At 39.8% G+C, this 18,283-nt stretch overlaps 1 protein-coding gene and 1 non-coding gene across 3 annotated transcripts in view; one reads left to right on the forward strand and one right to left on the reverse strand.

The window, feature by feature from the left end:
- PPP1R21 (protein phosphatase 1 regulatory subunit 21) overlaps positions 1-18,283 on the reverse strand; it is a 74,335-nt gene continuing 56,052 nt past the window's right edge. Inside the window, exons 17-22 of one of the 2 annotated variants that reach the window (XM_003822685.4) lie at positions 16,656-16,898; positions 9,793-9,825; positions 8,003-8,119; positions 5,275-5,373; positions 3,920-4,048; positions 1-680 (exon numbers count right to left, since the gene is read on the reverse strand). In XM_003822685.4, the coding sequence (XP_003822733.3) occupies positions 651-680; positions 3,920-4,048; positions 5,275-5,373; positions 8,003-8,119; positions 9,793-9,825; positions 16,656-16,898 (651 nt within the window). In that variant the 3' untranslated portion in view covers positions 1-650. The remainder of the gene's footprint in view (positions 681-3,919; positions 4,049-5,274; positions 5,374-8,002; positions 8,120-9,792; positions 9,826-16,655; positions 16,899-18,283) is intronic. The other variant, XM_003822686.4, reaches the window with a different exon arrangement.
- On the forward strand, positions 13,359-13,461 carry LOC112438929 (U6 spliceosomal RNA). Its single transcript, XR_003027247.1, has one exon. It is a non-coding gene; the product is annotated as a U6 spliceosomal RNA (small nuclear RNA).

Raw genomic sequence — 18,283 nt, forward strand, 5'->3', positions numbered from 1 at the left:
TGTGATATAAGTATGAATTTATTGACATGAACTTCCTTTAGCTATTACTCTAACACAGGGTATCAAAGAGCTGAAGATAATGATACTAAACCCACAGGATCTGAAGTTTGGAGGGCTCCCTCCCCCTCAGAGAGAAAGAAGAGAGAGAGAGAGAGAGAAATAGAGAGAGAGAGAGAGAAATATGAACAAATCTTTTAAAAAGAATCTGGAGAATGCCTTCAACTATAGTAAGAAGTAATGACAGTTTGACAATTTAAGCATTTTTTTCCAGAAACATATATCTATTCCATAGATACCAAATCGATTACCATATAATTGAGTTTGAAAGTATATAAAATATTTGTTCTTACATACTGAAATTAAAACCTAATTTTAAAAAGTGCACAGTAAAAACAGCATAAGGAAACCTACAATATCCATGACATACGTATTGTTTTCCATTTACTGCCGACATCAACTTCTGTATTTGCCTCACTGGTTACAAATATGTTTTAAATATTTCAAGGCCGTTTCCAACACTGACTAGTTTACTAGGTCCAACAATACTTTAGCTTCCTGAAGGCAGCCAGCATGGACGTGGTCTCAGCCCTGCGGCTCTGTGCAGCAGGAGCAGGTCTGGAAAGAACAGTCGCCAACCAGCTATTTCAAAACTATCGACTCTTGTTCTTTTTAGAATTCCCCTGTGCAAAGAAAAATATCAACAATAAGAACATAAACATAAAAAAAAAATAACTCACATAGTTTATAAACCAAGCTGTCTGAAAGCCATATTTCACTTTGGAACACTAGCTTCCAAAAAGGAGAATAGCTGATAACCTTGCATTGTTAACTTTTATTCAATAATCGCAAAGCAGTTTGTTATACTCTCTCTCCTCTCTGCTTCCACAGGCCCTATCCCTCTCGGGGCTGAGGACAGGAAATAAAGAAAGAAAAGAAAGCTACTATCTTGGATTTATCAAAACTACAAACATTCATTTTGTTCCAAAGACAAGAGAGTCTAAGATTTCAAGAAGCTGAATAAAAAAATGTTAGCCTAAACCCCAGCACTTTGGGAGGCCGAGGCGGGTGGATCACGAGGTCAGGAGATCGAGACCATCCCAGCTAACATGGTGAAACCCCGTCTCTATTAAAAATACAAAAAAATTAGCCGGGCATGGTGGCGGGTGCCTGTAGTCCCAGCTGCTTGGGAGGCTGAGGCAGGAGAATGGCATGAACCCGGGAGGCGGAGCTTGCAGTGAGCCGAGATGGCGCCGGGAGAATGGCATGAACCCGGGAAATGGAGCAAGATTGTCTCAAAAAAAAAAAAAAAAAAAAAAAAAAGAACATGTCTCGTCATTGTTTAAATAAACACCTTTTCTTTTAAAGGTCTTAATAGGTAATAACTCTGAATATGTGCTAACTAACACCCAAACGGCACTGATTATCTGTCAAAAGTCAGCTTGGATACTGGCTGAGAACAAATCAGAGAGAAGATAACTTATTCCATTTCCTCAAATACGGAGATTTGGATTTTCTAGTTTTGTATAATTTTTCTTCTTTCTGGAGAGGCTCCCTTCTTGGGAATACATTTTAATTAAATTCCTGTATTTAACTCTTAGGCATAAATACATTTTCTTCATGGAAGAAATGCTTGCAGAATATAAACACTAAGAGCAAGATCATAGCAAACAAATGGTTGAGGATGTTTACTTTGTATCCAATGGAGACAATGTCAGCCATAAGATGATGCTATAGCAATGTAAATTACTAAATGGGGGAAAAGCAAAATACAGGATTACAGAATGATCAAAGACAGGTTAATGACATAAATTCAAATTGAAGAAGGGTCTCTTAGAGTTTTATTAATGGCTGGTATTTTAAGGAAAAGATCAACAAGCTCTAAGATGCTGTGTGCTGTGATTCACGCCTGTAATCCCAGCACTTTGGGAAGCTGCAGCCAGCTTATCACTTGGGCCTGGGAGTTTGAGACCAGCCTGAGCAACATGGTGAAACCCTGTTGCAAAAATACAAAAAAAAAAAAATTAGCCAGGCATGGTGGTGCATGCCTGTAGTCCCAGTTACTAGGTAGGCTGAGGTGGGAAAATCTCTTGAACCTGGGAGGTGGAGGTTGCAGTGAGCCAAGATCTCACCACTGCACTCCAGCCTGGGTGACAGAGCAAGACTCCAACAAAGAAAAAAAAAAAGTCAGAGGAAACTTGAAAATTCCCTAACTTCTGAAGTAGGTGCAATCCAATTACCTTCAGGACAATGAGCTTTGCTGTACTCAACATGTACCTTTCTCAATTCAAAACCAAATACTTCTGAAGTTCCAGAGATTGAAAAGTTTTCAAAAATTATTGCTACTTCTTTTCAAATTTTAGGTGCTAAAACAGGCTTTCTCATACTACTACACTAAAACAAATTATACATACCATGAGAAAACCCAAAACACGACCTCTTCAATGTGTGTATTTTCTACCACTACTAAGAATATAACTTGTGAATTAGATATTGCTCTGCTGGAATATGGAATAACAAGAAACCAAAAGGTTAAGGGAGGCTTTCCTTAAAAGGACCAGCCCCCGATCGCCAACTCCCTTACCCCCAAGCTCAAGTTTCCTGAACCACAAGTAACTGGAGAACCATAATGAGAACCATATTGGGTGATTACGATAATCACAGAAACAGCCCAGAAAAGCATCAGAGACAGCCTCCAAAGCAGCAAGCAATCAATGAATATCACGCAATTATGTTGATAAACAAAATCATATATAATGCAGATTCCAATGCATTAACATGACATATTTTCCAAGAAGACCCTAAATGAACAGAATCCTGTCCTTAACACCAACAGCAGATGCTAAAATAAAGCCATGGTTTCTTCATCTCTATTTCTCCCCAGTATACACAGCAGGAACTCAATAAATGCCTGCTGAATCACAAAGGGGCAGCAGCAGATCTCAAAGACTGCAGGCTGGAGATGGTAAATCCCAGCTGATGGTGGTATAATACTGAGTTATGAAAATGGGCTAAGCACATGAGATGATGCCAACTAAGTGAGCCCCTGGCCTCCCAAAGTTTACCTTTCATGGCAAAACAGTACATACGTTGTTACAGTAATAAAGACACGGTATGTGGATATGCATTTCAGCCTAAACATATTGCCCAACATCTACTATCTCAGTCTGGGCAAGCAGAAGGATTATGGGAAAGGAAATCTAGTTAAAAGGGTAAGACATTCCAAGGTTATATTAACATTTATGAGAATAAATTTTCTAACGTTTACTCTTCAACAGTACCATTTTAGGTCTTACATAAATAAAGAGCAATCCCTTTCCTAAAGCCCTTTGTGAGTCCCCCTAACTTTTCTGCAACAGTAGGAGAAATGCCAAAAACGCCAAAAAGCAGCTGATACAGTATTAAAGCCTTAGAGGCCAGACTTTCTCAGCTTTTAATTCAGCCAAAGACATTTAATACTTTTGGAAAAAAGGACAAATGATATTAAGGAAAATTATTTATACATGCTTTTTTTTTTCTTTTTTAGAGACAGAGTCTCACTCTGTCGCACAGGCTGGAGTGCCGTGGCACAATCATAGCTTGCTGTAACCTCAAACTCCTAGGTTCAAGCAATCTTCCCACCTCAGCCTCCCAACTAGCTGGGACTACAGGCACAGGCCCTCATGCTTGGCTTATTTTTTCATTTTTTTTTTGTAGAGATGAAGTATCACTATATTGCCCACTCTGCTCTCCAACTCCTGGCCTCAAGGGATCCTCCCACCTCAGCCTCCCAAAGTACTGGGATTACAGGCTTAAGCCACTGCCCCTGGCCCTTACAAACACTTTAAATCTTATGTCCTCTTGCTCCTGAAATGCCTAACAATAAAATACCTCACATTAATTATTATATTGCAGAGAGACTACCTCACCTCACCTCACATACCTTACTGGACATCTTTAGTGTGTCAATCTCTTCTCTCTGTTTAGATAATGTCTCATTCATGCTGCACAGGTGGTCACTCATCATACTTAACTGATCCTCGTAACTCCTCTTGGTAGTTGTCAGCTCATCCTAAATAGCAAAGAAAAAGAGAAAAATCAACATCCCACAAGTCGTACCACTCTGAAGCTTTTTTAACTCACAAAAGAAAAATGTGGAGTAGGGAAATTATAGTTTCCCAATAATTTACTGTATATTTCAAAATAGCTACAAAAGAAGAATTATTATGTTCCCAACACAAAGATAAATGTTTGAGGTGGTGGACCTCCAAATGACCCTGATTTGATCATTACACACTGTACAAAGGTATCAAAATAATCAAAATACCACGTCCCCCCCAAACATGTACAACTATTTACATCAATTTTTTAAAAAAATTCTTTTACTTGTAAAAGCAACCTATAAAGATGGTCTATCTGATCAATTCACATGCAGGTTAAGGCCCAGGCCTAACAAGAGAACAAAGTTAAAAGAAATGGCAACAAGTTTTTCTGAGCCTTCAAAGTAGGTTCATAATTTCTTTGCAAAAATTTAAGGGTTTCTTTCTATGCCAGGTATAAAATTATAAGAAAAGCCATATGGCCTCATTATCTTTCCAAATTCCCTCAGGTTTTGCTGAGCCATAGGTAAGGCCTACAACACATTGCCTCCATCCTATGCCTCGATGGCCTACAGCCCTCCCGGCAGCACCGTCCCTGAAAGAAGCACCCTTCATCTCTCTTCCCATTTCTCATGCTCTCTTCTGCTGCCTAAAATCTAATCCTGTGTGCCTAATTAATCTGATAAATGAATCTAAAGCAAAGAGGAAGTGGGTGTTGCTGTAGTGCTGTGTTTTTTCCTTGCCTGGCATCATGTTTTTATTAGCAGAGGCTTTCTGAAAACAAAGATTTAAAACCAGGCAGTGAGTAAGAAGGAATGTTATAGCCCCACCTTTCAGTTTAGATCCGTTTTATGAAACAGGAAAGAAAAGGAACAGACTAATATGTACAGAACAAGCCTACAGCTCACCATGATGGGTATGTACAAGGAAGGGGAAAGAAAGATTCTGGGTAAATAAGTATTATTTAAGCAAAAGCCGACTATAAAATGATTTACAATTAGAATCAAGTCAGAGAAACAATACAACTACTTTTTGCCTAACATAAGTAAGATGTTATTTTTAAATGAATCAGAAATACAGTGGTTAACTTAAAAAGCATATCTAGAGATCAAATGCCTTTGGAAAAGAAATGCTGCTTTGCTACCAAAGAACTTTCAATGAAAAAACATTAAAACCATTTAGGTAACACTTAACTCACCTGAAGTCTGCTGATGTTCTGACTGGCAAGTTTCATTTCTTCTGTCAATGCTTCCTTAGACTTTTCAGCCAAGGCCAGTCTTTTAGAGAGTGCTCGGCACTGTAAAATCCGAAAACATTCCATTACTAGAGGGAGCATTTTCTAAAACCAAATTTGCTTCGGGAAAGTTTGTTAAAAACACTTCTCAAAGCCAAAGCTACTCATTCATTCCACAAATAATCTGTTGAATACCTATAGGCATTGTGTCACACATTAGAGTACACCTAAGAAAGAAGTGGCCCCCCGCTTTGCCATTTCAGTAAGGGGAAAAAAGTCTACCAACTTAAGATCAATGTTTTTTTCTTCCCTCTAGCCTGATGACCAGTGGTTATATATAATACATAAGAACTTTCTTTTTTTTCTTTTTTTGAGACGGAGTCTTGCTCTGTTGCCCAGGCTGGGGTGCAGTGGCATGATCTTGGCTCACTGCAACCTCCATCTCCCGGGTTCAAGTGATCCTCCTGCCTCAGCTTCCCGAGTAGCTGGGATTACAGGCATGCACCACCACACCCAGCTAAGTTTTGTATTTTTAGTAGAGAAGGGTTTCACTATGTTGTCCAGGCTGGTCTCAAACCCCTGACCTCAAGTGATCTGCCCACCTCAGCCTCCCAAAGTGCTGGGATTACAGGTGTAAGCCACAGTGCCTGTTCTTTACATAAGAACTTTCTAGATTTATGTAGAATTCATTTATATTTATACTAGATAAAAAGAAAAGTGATTATTACAAAAGTTATCAGGAGCTTCTGACCACACACTATGGATCCTAAGGTACTTTTATTGTGTTTTAAGTCCTTCATTAGACACCACATTATAGGAGCAATAAAAGCTTTACCATCCTACCCTACAGATTACGCGCTACTTACAAGGGAAAAAATGAGCACAAGATTGCAAAAATTCCAGGCTGCTTTCTTTAGGGGTTCTACCAATCCTACTCTATCCAGAGAGTGTGTAGATCAAAACGATAAAAGAAAAATCCTATTTCACAATATTGTTCAAAGAGGGTATGAGATTAAAAGGCTCACTAAACTTTCTGATAAGGTTACTGACAACGGGGATCTGTTGAGACACATGCAAATGCTATGTCAACATAAGGCGCTCAGAGCAGTAAAGTCATGTTGGAGGGGGGAGGTCACCACTTCCTGTTTACCAATAAGGAAAAAGTAGGACAATTTAAAAATTCTTGAATCACAATTGCACAGAAGATATTTACTAAAATAACCAAATGTCTTGGAAATCAAACAGCCTAAAAAAAATTCCTCAGCTACTCATTTCATTTCTCACAAAATTTTAGGGCAGTTCAGCCAACCAAGTCAACCGCCTCCTATTAACCAAACATCTACTCTGTGCTCAGCAATGAACCTGACAAAGAGGAATATAGGCATGCAAGGCACAGGTCCTTGTGAAAAGTACAATCAAGTCTGAGACACTAACTCAGAACCAAACAATGAGGATCCATGCCTGCTGGACTGCCGGCTTAGTGATTCAGCATTTCCACTGCTAGCCATTCAGTTTGCTGTCCTCCCCCTTTCCTGCATTCCAACAAGCTGTCACTACTGATCAGCTTATCAAACATGTATTCGATGGCTGCTTGTGAACAACACTGAGCTAAGCACACGATTTATTTTAGCAGGAAAAAGATGCAAAGCCCCTCTTCACTTTTAGCAACTGGCCTCCTATCAACCTCTTCAACTCTAGTATAAGAGAAAATCAAAAAGTCAGGTCTCAATAAAGGGTTTATCTTTCCTTTTACAATTTAACAACTTTAAGCATTATAATCATCTATCTGCCATCCATAACTGACTTTTTAATATAAAGTTTCAAGTCAGAGATCTTGAAGGCATTCTTTTATGTTGAGCAGCATCCATTCTACCTTACCATTTGTTTTTCCTACTCCTTGGTATCTCTACTTTCTCTCTTCATTTGCCCCCTTAATTCTATGAATTGTGTATAATTTTATAGATGATATTGCATAGTGCAATAACTTTTTTTTTTTTTTTTTTTTAAAGGCAGAGTTGTGGCTGGGGGTGGTGGCTCATGCCTGTAATCCCAGCACTTTGGGAGGCTGAGGCAGGCAGATCACCTGAGGTCAGGAGTTCAAGACCAGCCTGGCCAACATGGTGAAACTCCATCTCTACAAAAATACAAAAATTAGCCAGGCATGATGGCGGGTGCCTGTAATCCCAGCTACTCAGGAGGCTGGGGCGGGAGAATCGCTCGAACCCAGGAGGCGGAGGTTGTACTGAGCCAAGACCGTGCCACTGCACTGTAGCCTGAGCAACATAGCAAGACTCCATCTCAAAAAAAAAAAAAAAAAAAAAAAAAAAAGGCAGAGCCTCACTCAAATCAGTCCTATATTTATTGAAATAAAGATTTTTAGTTGGTATACAGACTAGTCAATATGAACTCCGGGCCAGGCGAGGTGGCTCACACCTGTAATCCCAGCACTTTGGGAGGTCGAGGCCAGCGGATCATGAGATCAGAAGATCGAGACCATTCTGGCTAACACGGTGAAACCCCATCTCTACTAAAAATACAAAAAATTAGCTGGGCGTGGTGGTACACACCCATAGTCCCAGCTACTTGGGACACTGACTTCTCTCTTACAGTGAACAGCAGGAAAACAGGACAGTGTCCTAATTCCTGCAGGGGTTAGGAAAAAAACCACCAATCTAATTAAATCTACACTCACCTCGGCATAAAAATGCACTGACTTACTGTCAGCCAGCTGCAACTGAGACGTAAGTTCCACTATCCTTGCCATGTAGTGATTTTTAATTAAGTCTTCACGAGATTCCACATCTGGAACCTAAATAGAACACAAATACACATAAATAAACAAGTACCAGTGAGATGAAGCATTTCTAGAAAAAAAAAAAAAAAGACAACATTTTGTACATTCTCACTTGAACTTTGATGGGGAATCACTGTTTTCCTACCCCCTCAAAGAAACTTCAGACATAGCAGGGAAGTGTATATTCCAAATTTCTTTTATTTAGCATCTTTCTATTTCAGAATGAAGTTATGGCTTCAAGAAAACAGAACTGAAGTAATGGGAAGCCCACTGGAACCATGCCCCTCCATCCAGCTTTTATTAGCCACAAAACTGACTTTCTTTTTTTTTTTTTTTTTTTGAGGCAGAGTCTCACTCCGTCACCAGGCTGGAGTGCAGTGGCGCAGTCTTGGCTCACTGCAAGCTCCGCCTCCCAGGTTCACGCCATTCTCCTGCCTCAGCCTCCTGCGTAGCTGGGACCACAGGCGCCCGCCACCACGCCCAGCTAATTTTTTATATTTGTTAGTAGAGACGGGGTTTCACCGTGTTAGGCAGGATGGTCTCGATCTCCTGATCTTGTGATCCGCCCGCCTCGGCCTCCCAAAGTGCTGGGATTACAGGCGTGAGCCACCACGCCCGCCCAACATACTAATAAATTAAACTATTTCTATATTGAACAGTTTGTGGCCTTTGTCCCAGACTGGTATTTCTACTAGTTACTCAAACAATGACACCCTGTTGAGTTTAGTTTAAAAATACACGCAGAAGTTCATGATTATCTATATTACAAGAATAAATACAGAAATCAAAGAATCTACCAGCTTACTTGAACTATATTAACCAGTTTGCCATACTGAGTGGTAAGTTGGATGACTTCAATGTTTATTTATTTATAAAGTTACATCTTAAAGTGGCCAGTCACAGTGGCTCACGCCTGTAATCCCAGCACTTTGGGAGGCCGAGGCAGGTGGATCACCTGCACTCAGGAGTTTGAGACCAGCCTGGCCAACATGGCGAAACCCTGTCTCTACTAGAAGTACAAAAATTAGCTGGACATGGTGACATGCACCTGAAGTCCCAGCTACCTGCGAGGCTCAGGCAGGAGAATAACTTGTACCCGGAGGCAGAGGTTGCAGTGAGCTGAGATCATGCCACTGCACTTCAGTATGGGCAATATAATGAGACTCTGTCTCTAAATAAATAAATAAATAAAGTTACATCTTAGAATATTTCAAAATTCAAAAGTGCAAACCTATCTGACAGGCCAAATCTGACCTGGGTTCACTTGCTTTGTGGGCAAGAAACAGCTACCAAGTACACTGTACTTGGTCAAGGCCCTAGATAGCCCTTGCTAAGCCCTGCTTTCCTGGCTGCCCACTGCGAGGACTAACACGGCTCTCAGCCTCATGTAGTATGCCAGCAAATGAAGGCCCAAGCAGGAGCCACACCTTGTCAAATCTCCATGGCAAGTCACTCAATAAGGCAATTACAAAAACAGGCTATAATTTGTTGGTGACCATCAAAACAGAACCAGAGAAAAGCTACATGGATCCATACACGAAGGTGGAAAACACTGGCTCCACATTTGCTAGAAGTGTCAGGAAAAAACAACAACAACAATTAGACAAAGATGGCTTTTGCAGGACTTTGTTAACAAACATGCTGCCAGATATTTACTAACAAACAACATGATGACAAGCACATGTTACCTCACTGTCAGATGTCCTGGTTAAAGTCCCAATCTAGAACATAAGGGGAAAAATCTTTTAGAACAGAATGTGTACATTTCAAGCACAATAGATCAAACGCTTGTAATATTTTCTCCTCTCCGTTCACAGAGCATTGAGGGTACAGAACTAGAAGATCATCCTTGGACTGTCTTTTACTACAAGGACATGAAGATAGGTAGCTGCATTTACTATTTCTGCCATGAGGCAGTAACCAATAATGATCATCACCAAATCTTCTATCAAAATGCTGATTAGCCATTCTCACTGAAACCCAACAAATCATCTAGGAGAGAAGGGAAGATCAGCTTTTAACCACAACTTGCCATTTCTACACCTATTCCCAAAGCAGTAGCCAAGAAGGGGTAAAGACGGTTTTACGGTGACCATAATAATTAAACATTCCAAACAGAAAATGCAAATAATAAACACTCTAGTTGAAAGCTCAAAAGGAGAATATACTTTTGATATAGTTATTATGACATGAGTAAGCATAAATTTCAGATTTAAATTAATGAAAACAAAAATGTAATTTTAAACACATTAAAATGCTACTAAATTTTTTTCTTTCTAATTTTTTTTTAGACACAAGGTCTCCCTCTGTCACCCAGGCTGCATTACATTGGTGCAATCATAGCTTACTGCAGCGTCAAATTCCTGGGCTCAAGAGATCCTCCGTCTCCAGCCTCCTGAGTAGCTGAGATTATAGGCATGAGTCACCACGCCTGGCTGCTGCTAGATTTTTTAAAAGTTTGTTTCTACAGTTTAAGATTTCAAAAACAGATGGTCATGATTTCTGAATTCTGGTTATTGTTCAAGGTGGAGGGGCATGTGCTTGGGCACAATGACAAGGAAACTACTGGAAACTCAGTGTCAATGGATTCTGTCAATAAGATATTACACTCAATGAACAGTTTTTGTTTGTTTGTTTGTTTCTGAGACAGAGTCTCACCCTGTTGCCCAGGCTGGAGTGCAATGGTGCGACCTAGGCTCACTGCAACCTCCACCTCCCGGGTTCAAGCAATTCTCCCGCCTCAGCCTCCCGAGTAGTGGGGATTACAGGTGCACGCCACCACGCCCAGCTAATTTTTTGTATCTTTAGTAGAGGCAGGTTTCACCATGTTGGCCAGGCTGGTCTTGAACTCCTGACCTCGTGATCTGCCTGCCTCAGCCCCCCAAAGTGCTGGGATTACAGGCAAGAGCCACCGCGCCCAGTCAATAGACAGTTTTAATGTATTCTAAATAATTTCCTCTGGAGTATTGTTCTGAACACTGAGAGTATATCAGCTGAATGTGTACTAATGAATGTTATGCCCACCTGGCTGTAAAAGAGTCTTTGATAAGAACTTTTAAAATAGAAGAGCCATAATTTTTCTACTTTATGAAGTAGAAGTAGCAATTACTCTCTTTTAGTGAAAACTTGCTTGGAATAATACTCCAATCATTTAATTTTACATATTCAAATATGACTGCAGTTTATAAAATAAACTGCGAGGAAACATCTATTCCACCTGCTCATCCTCACCCCCTTACTCCCGGGTTATGATTTGAAAATGGGTACAGCACCAAGTCCTTCAAAGGAATGGTACTGTATAAATGCAAGGAAAACTTTTTTTTTTTTTTTTTTTGAGACATAGTCTCGCCCTTTCGCCCAGGCTGGAGTACAATGGTGCGATCTTGACTCACTGCAACCTCCGCCTCCTGGGTTCAAGCAATTCTCTTGCCTCAGCCTCCCGAGTAGATGGGATTACAGGTGCCCACCACCACGCCCAGCTAATTTTTTTTTTTTTTAATCTTTAGTAGAGATGGGGTTTCACCATGTTGGCCAGGCTGGTTTCGAACTCTTGACCTCGTGATCCACCCGCCTTGGCCTCCCAAAGTGCTGGGATTACAGGCGTGAGCCACCGCGCCCGACAATGCAAGGAAAGCCTTTAACACAGATTACTTTAACATTTTCTCATATGATACTAACAATAGTATAAACTGATACAGTCCTTTTAAAAAATAATTTGGTAATAAAGATCAAGGAATTTGAAAATATTCATGCCTTCTGAAGTAGTAATTCCAACTCTGAGAATACATCCTGAGGTAATCATTTAACATGAAGAAATAACCTTATACATAAAAATGAGACATTATTTAAAATAGCATAAGTTATAACCAATATCTAATCATAGGTAAACTAAGGTATAATAGATATGGAATACTATGAAATCAGTAAGTTTCTACTGAGTTTCTTATAACAGGATGTTTATGTTTTAACATTATGCTAAAAGATTTGAAATTTTATGTAGTACAGTGTCAACTATATATGAAATTTAGTAGAAAAAAACGATAACATTGGTGGCTTGATTATTCAGGATAATGTCATTTTTATACTTAAAATATATGTTTAAAAATTCTATTAATTTAAGCAATGCTTTTCCATTCCGGCAAAAAACAGAAATGTATATTGTTCTGTGCTTTTACTTTAAGGCTACTGCTATCTTTTTTTATAATATATAATAGGTGGCTGAATATTCAAATTATAATACTAGGTATCTTGCTAAAAATAACAAGCATTTAACTCTTGAAATGTTACAGAGTTAGAAATAAGTTTCTAGGCCGGGCGCGGCAGCTCACGCCTGTAATCCCAGCACTTTGGGAGGCCGAGGTGGGCGGATCACAAGGTCAGGAGATTGAGACCATCCTGGCTAACACAGTGAAACCCCGTCTCTACTAAAAATACAAAAAATTAGCCGGGCGTGGTGGCAGGCGCCTGTAGTCCCAGCTACTTGGGAGCCTGAGGCAGGAGAATGGCGTGGAACCCGGGAAGCAGAGCTTGCAGTGAGTGGAGATCGCACCACTGCACTCCAGCCTGGGCCACAGAGCGAGACTCCGTCTCAAAAAAAAAAAAGAAAAGTTTCTATCTGAGGTTACTTTTTCTGCCTCAAAGTGACTGAATCAAAGTAATCTCCCTGTAGGATGAGCTTCCTTTGTTAATCAATTAACACTGAAATGGGCACATACTTGCTCCCAACACCCAAGAGGAAGAAGACAGAAAAGACACAAAGATACACACACATACACAGCCACACAATTAGTTCCCTTAAGGTCACTTAAAGGGCATGGGGGTAAAAAGAAAGGCTGAAAGTAGAAACATCAAGGAAAGCAGAAAACTCCATCTCTTTTTATTTCTATTGTGCACTGTGTGCAAGGCAAGACTCCAGGTTATTTTCGGCAGAAATCTGCTGTTAGCAGTTAACCTGTCTTTTGTTATAGGAGTGCTGGCTGTGACCCTCATGATGGAGAGAAAAGGTATCAGGTCCTTTCCACCCCTACACTAACTAGTTGATTTAAATAGCAACTTCTAAAGTCACCAAACCCAACTAAGGTCATTATCACTCATGGCCCAATAGTGTTCAGTACTAAAGATTTTTCGTGTCCCTCCCTAGAAATTTTTTTCACTTACATATGTAAGAATAGCGTTTTCCATTGAAAATGTTCAAATAAAAAGATAATCCAAAACTTTCAGCAACTGACATTAACAACTCAAATATACCAGCATTGTGCTTCTTCAGCAGCACATGTACTAAAATTGGAACGATACAGAAATTAGCATGGTCCCTGCTCAAAGATGACATGAAAATTCATGAAGCATTCCACGTTTTAAAATTATTAATTTATAAAGAAATATATATGCCAGTGTTACCAATTCCAGCACCTCAGTAAGGCAAGCAGTAAGCAAATGAGTTTATCTGATTTTTATTTGTTTTTTTTTTTTTACAGTCAAGGCCTCAATCTGTTGTCCAGGCTGGAGTACAGTGGCACAATGATAGCCCACTGCAGCCTCAGACTCCTGGACTCAAAAATCCTCCTGCTTCATCCTCTGGAGTAGCTGGGACAACAGGCGTGGGCTACCACACCTGGCTAACAAATGAGTTTATGTCGGCTAATCTGTTTTCTGACATGGATCAGACACAAGGCCATCTTGGTTAAGAGGGCAGGGCTTGGGATGAGACATCCCATCACTTATCAAGTGTGTGACTTCATGTGAGTTATTTCTCTTTGGTCCTTGGTTTCCTCAACTATGAAATGGAGTTATGACAGTACCTACAATCCTGTGTGAGGACTGACTGACTGACTAATACTTTGGAAAGTCCTTAGACCTGTGTCAGGCACACGATTTCTATAATTACAATGTCATTGTCAGCAGCACCCTCCCTGGTCTAGTCTGGACACCACCAACTCTAAGAAGAAGGAAGGAATGGATACAGGCAATGGAGCTGGGGAGAAGAAATCAGACATAATGAACGGTCTGACCCCATCATTTGAGACAGACACTGAAGGAAAAATCTAAAGGCAAGGGAGTGGGGGCAGTTCTTAAATGCTATTTGGATGGATGTTGGAATTCTTTTGTTTGTTGAATGTCCCTCTCTTTACCTCATTTATACACCGTAGCTAAATGCTAAACCACTGATATGGAGGTAAAAACAGTCATCTTGTCCCATCAGAGGCAACACGCAGGACTTGTGACTGGAACAAAGACTTGCCTTTGGTGAACACTACAGGATTGTCCTGTGAGTGTGGCGACCATTCAAGGTCACCATGACCATTGGTCATGAACATTCATGGTCAACAAACTAGGAAGGTATTCTTTTTGTTTCTTTGGGTTTTTTTTTGTAGAGACAGAGTCTGGCTCTGGTGCCCAGGCTGGCGTGCAGTGGCATGATCTCAGCTCACTGTGACCTCCGCCTCCCAGGTTCAAGCAATTCTCCTGTCTCAGCCTCCCGAGTAGCTGAGACTACAGGCGCAGGCCGCCACGCCTGGCTAATTTCTTCTGTATTTTAGTAGAGATGGAGTTTCACCTTGTTGCCCAGGTCTCGAACTCCTGAGCTCAGGCAATCCACCCGCCTCCGCCTTCCAAAGTGCTAGGATTACAGGCATAAGCCACGCACCCAGCCCAAACTAGGAAGTTTTTATTTATTTATTGCATTTCTAAAAATTTTAATTGTTGTTGTTGTTTTTAGGTTTTATTTTTATTTTTAAATTGTTATTATTTTCTATTTGTTGCTTTTCTAAAAATTTTAATTCTTGGGTTTTTTCCCCCCATACCTCCCAGAACAAACAATGATTCTTTTTTCTCTTCTATATTTTATTATGAAAAATGTCAAACATGCAGAAAGGTTAGCGGTAAAAAGTATAGTAAACATCTGTATATCTAGTATCTAGATTCAATAATTGCTAGCATGCCTATTTTGCTTTATTGATCTGTGCAGATATATTTTTTTGTAAACATGTGAGCGTAAGTTGCAGACATTTTGATACCTTACTCTAAGTACACGGAAATCCATCTCTAAAAAGTAAAGATATTCTCCTAAATAATAATATCATTACCATACCTAGGAAAATTCACAATCATCTGAGGTTCTGACACTGTTTAGATGCAATAAGGTCTGAAGATAAAATCTGGTTTGTATATTTAACTAGCGGGTATGCTCTGAATGAGGTGGAAGAACCATGACTTGCTCTTCAATAGCATCAGTGAGCTTCAGGAGTAAAGTCAGCAGAAAAGCACACACCTTAGGGTCTTCAAGAAGCACCATGGCTTTCAAGCTCATCAAGCTTGTAAAAAAAATGTTTGTTAAAAAAAATACACCTAAAAGACTCCTTTGATTATTAGGGTTTTTCCTTCCTGATTTCTTTTTCTAGATTTTCCTAATTTTTTACAGTGAACAGAATAGTGTAATTAGAAAACATTTTTTAAAGTAACTTTAAATTCTATAACAGCAATATAAATGTTTTTCACTTTCTAAATCACTGTAATTATCAATAAGGCAAGAAATACAAAGTTGCAAGATAATGTGCCAACAATCTGCCTCATAAAAAAGAACCTGATGGGTTTCTACAGTATGTGTATATTATAAAGCTTTATAATACACATATAATTCTCTAGGAATAGATCATAGAAAATTGGGTTAAAATTGTATTTGTGGTTATTTCTTTTTTATTATTACTTGTTTTTGTTTTATTTTACTTTTGGTAGAGACAGGGTCTCACTATGTTGCCCAGGCTGGTCTCAAAGTCCTGGGTTCAAGTGATTCACCCACCTCAGCTTCCCAAAGTGTTGGAGTTACAGGCATAAGCCATCACTCTCGGCTTCCTGTGGTTATTTCTATTAAAGAATTAGGCATTTGGTCCTTTGTTAGAAACATAATAACCCCACATTACAAATGTTTTTATGGAAAAACAGAATCATCTTAAATTTAACTTACTATATCTTTTCCAGGAACATAGTCCTCACCATGAGGAAGTCTCATGTAAAATCACAGGGAATTTAATGGTTACTTTTTGAAGGAGATATCCTGCTTACTAACCAGCTTTCTTCTAGAGTACACGGATCACTCCTGTTATGAACTGATGTATAATTAAGATGGTTACTGTGGCCTGCGTGTTTGTGTCCCCCCCAACCCCCAATATCCTATGTTGAAACTCTAACCCCCAAGGTGATGGTATTAGGAGGTAGGGCTTTTGGGAAATAACCTAATAGGATTAATACCCTTACAAAAGAGACCCCAGAGAGCTCACCTGACCCTTCTGCCATGTGAGAACACCATGAAAATGCTGCTGTCTATGAACCAGGAAACAGACCCTAACCAGACAGTGAATCTCCCAGCACCTTAATCCTGAACGTCCCAGCCTCAAGAACTGGGAGAAATAAATTTCTGTGATTTACAAGATGCTCAGCTTATGGTATTTTGATATAGCAGCCTGAATGAACTAAGACAATGGTTAATGTTGAACATTAGATACTTACCAATTAGCCTTTAAAAAAGAAAACTGAGGACAACCAAGAAGACACTTACTAGACTGGTGCTCTGAATGGGCTCCAACACAGCCTTAGCTGTGGCTTCATCCTGGCCAGCAGTATTTGACACAGCAGCATTTTCCTGGGCCAGCCCAACCAGCTGGGCACTACCTGTATTCTTCAGCTTATCTGCAATTCGCTGGTTTTCTTTCTCTAGCTTGATTTTGGCTAATTGTGCTTCCAACATCCAATGTTCTTTTTCCTGCTCCAGTTTAGAAATCTTTTCCAAACTCTGTTGAACCTTGAAAAGTAACAGAGTGTTGCATCTTAGAGACTAATACAGATAAACCTTAGTGGCCCAAAAACTATTTTACAGAATGTAAACCAAAACTACCCCACAGAGGTAAAAATATAATAATAAAGTTTGACCCTCGAATAGGAAGAGATTTATTAGACATGATACAAAAAGCACAACCATAAATCGAGAAATTAAACTATAGTGAGATAAAAAAAAAAAACTCTACTCATTGAAAAACATCAAGAGTGAAAAGAAAACTCAGAATCGAATTAGAATCTGTAAAGCATTTATCCAACAGAGACCCAATAACTAGAACATACAAGGAATTCTTGCAAACCAATAAGATAGACAACTCAATAGAGAAGAAGGCAAAGAAAAAAAAACCCAACAAAAAACTTGAACAAGACTATAAACAAATTAAAAGGTATGCAATGCCACTAATTATCAAAGCACAGCAACTTAAACCATCCACTTAATTAAAATATAAAAAGCAGAGAATACAAAAATGGACATGTTTGTAAACAATTAGAACTATAGGTTGGTGCAGGCCGGGCACGGTGGCTCATGACTGTAATCCCAGCACTTTAGGAGGCCGAGGCGGGCTGATCACGAGGTCAGGAGATCGAGACCATCCTGGCTAACACAGTGAAACCCCATCTCTATTAAAAATACAAAAAATTAGCCAGGCGTGGTGGCGGGCGCCTGTAGTCCCAGCTACTCGGGAGGCTGAGGCAGAAGAATGGCGTGAACCCAGGAGGCGGAGTTTGCAGTGAGCCAAGATAGCGCCACTGCACTCCAGCCTGGGCGACAGAGTAAGACTCCATCTCCAAAAAAAAAAAAAAAATAGAACTATAGGTTGGTGCAAAAGTAATTTTGTAGTTTTGCCATTTATTTAAAAGTAATATCAACAACCACAATTACTTTTGCACCAACCTAATACCATATACTGTGCTGAACACAAAAAGCCAGACCTGAAAAAGCATAATTGCATTTAATAAAAAGTTCAGTATCAGGGAAAAAAACTAATCTATAGTGCTAGAAGGCAGGAGAATGGTTACCTTTGGGGGAGAGGAGAGCAGTAACTGGAAATGGGCACGAGGAAGGCTTCTAAGGTCCTAATAATTTTTAAGGTAAACCTTTGCTATGAAAAACTCTCAAATCGTTTTTTCTCTGTTCTCACACTTTAACAATCAATACAGAAGACTTCTGTGACCCCAAAATATGTGGGGTATTTCCCCATCAACAAACAAGTAGTCAGTTTTGTTGTGGACATCAGCTGGATGTCCTCCCATTTAATTCCACCACTATCTACATGGAGATAGTGTGAGATCGCACAGATTGTGAGCTCAGTTCCCAAAAATGCCTCCCCTGCAGACGGCAGTCACAAG

This window comes from Pan paniscus, chromosome 12 (assembly GCF_029289425.2).
Source record: "Pan paniscus chromosome 12, NHGRI_mPanPan1-v2.0_pri, whole genome shotgun sequence".
Taxonomy (NCBI): domain Eukaryota; kingdom Metazoa; phylum Chordata; class Mammalia; order Primates; family Hominidae; genus Pan; species Pan paniscus.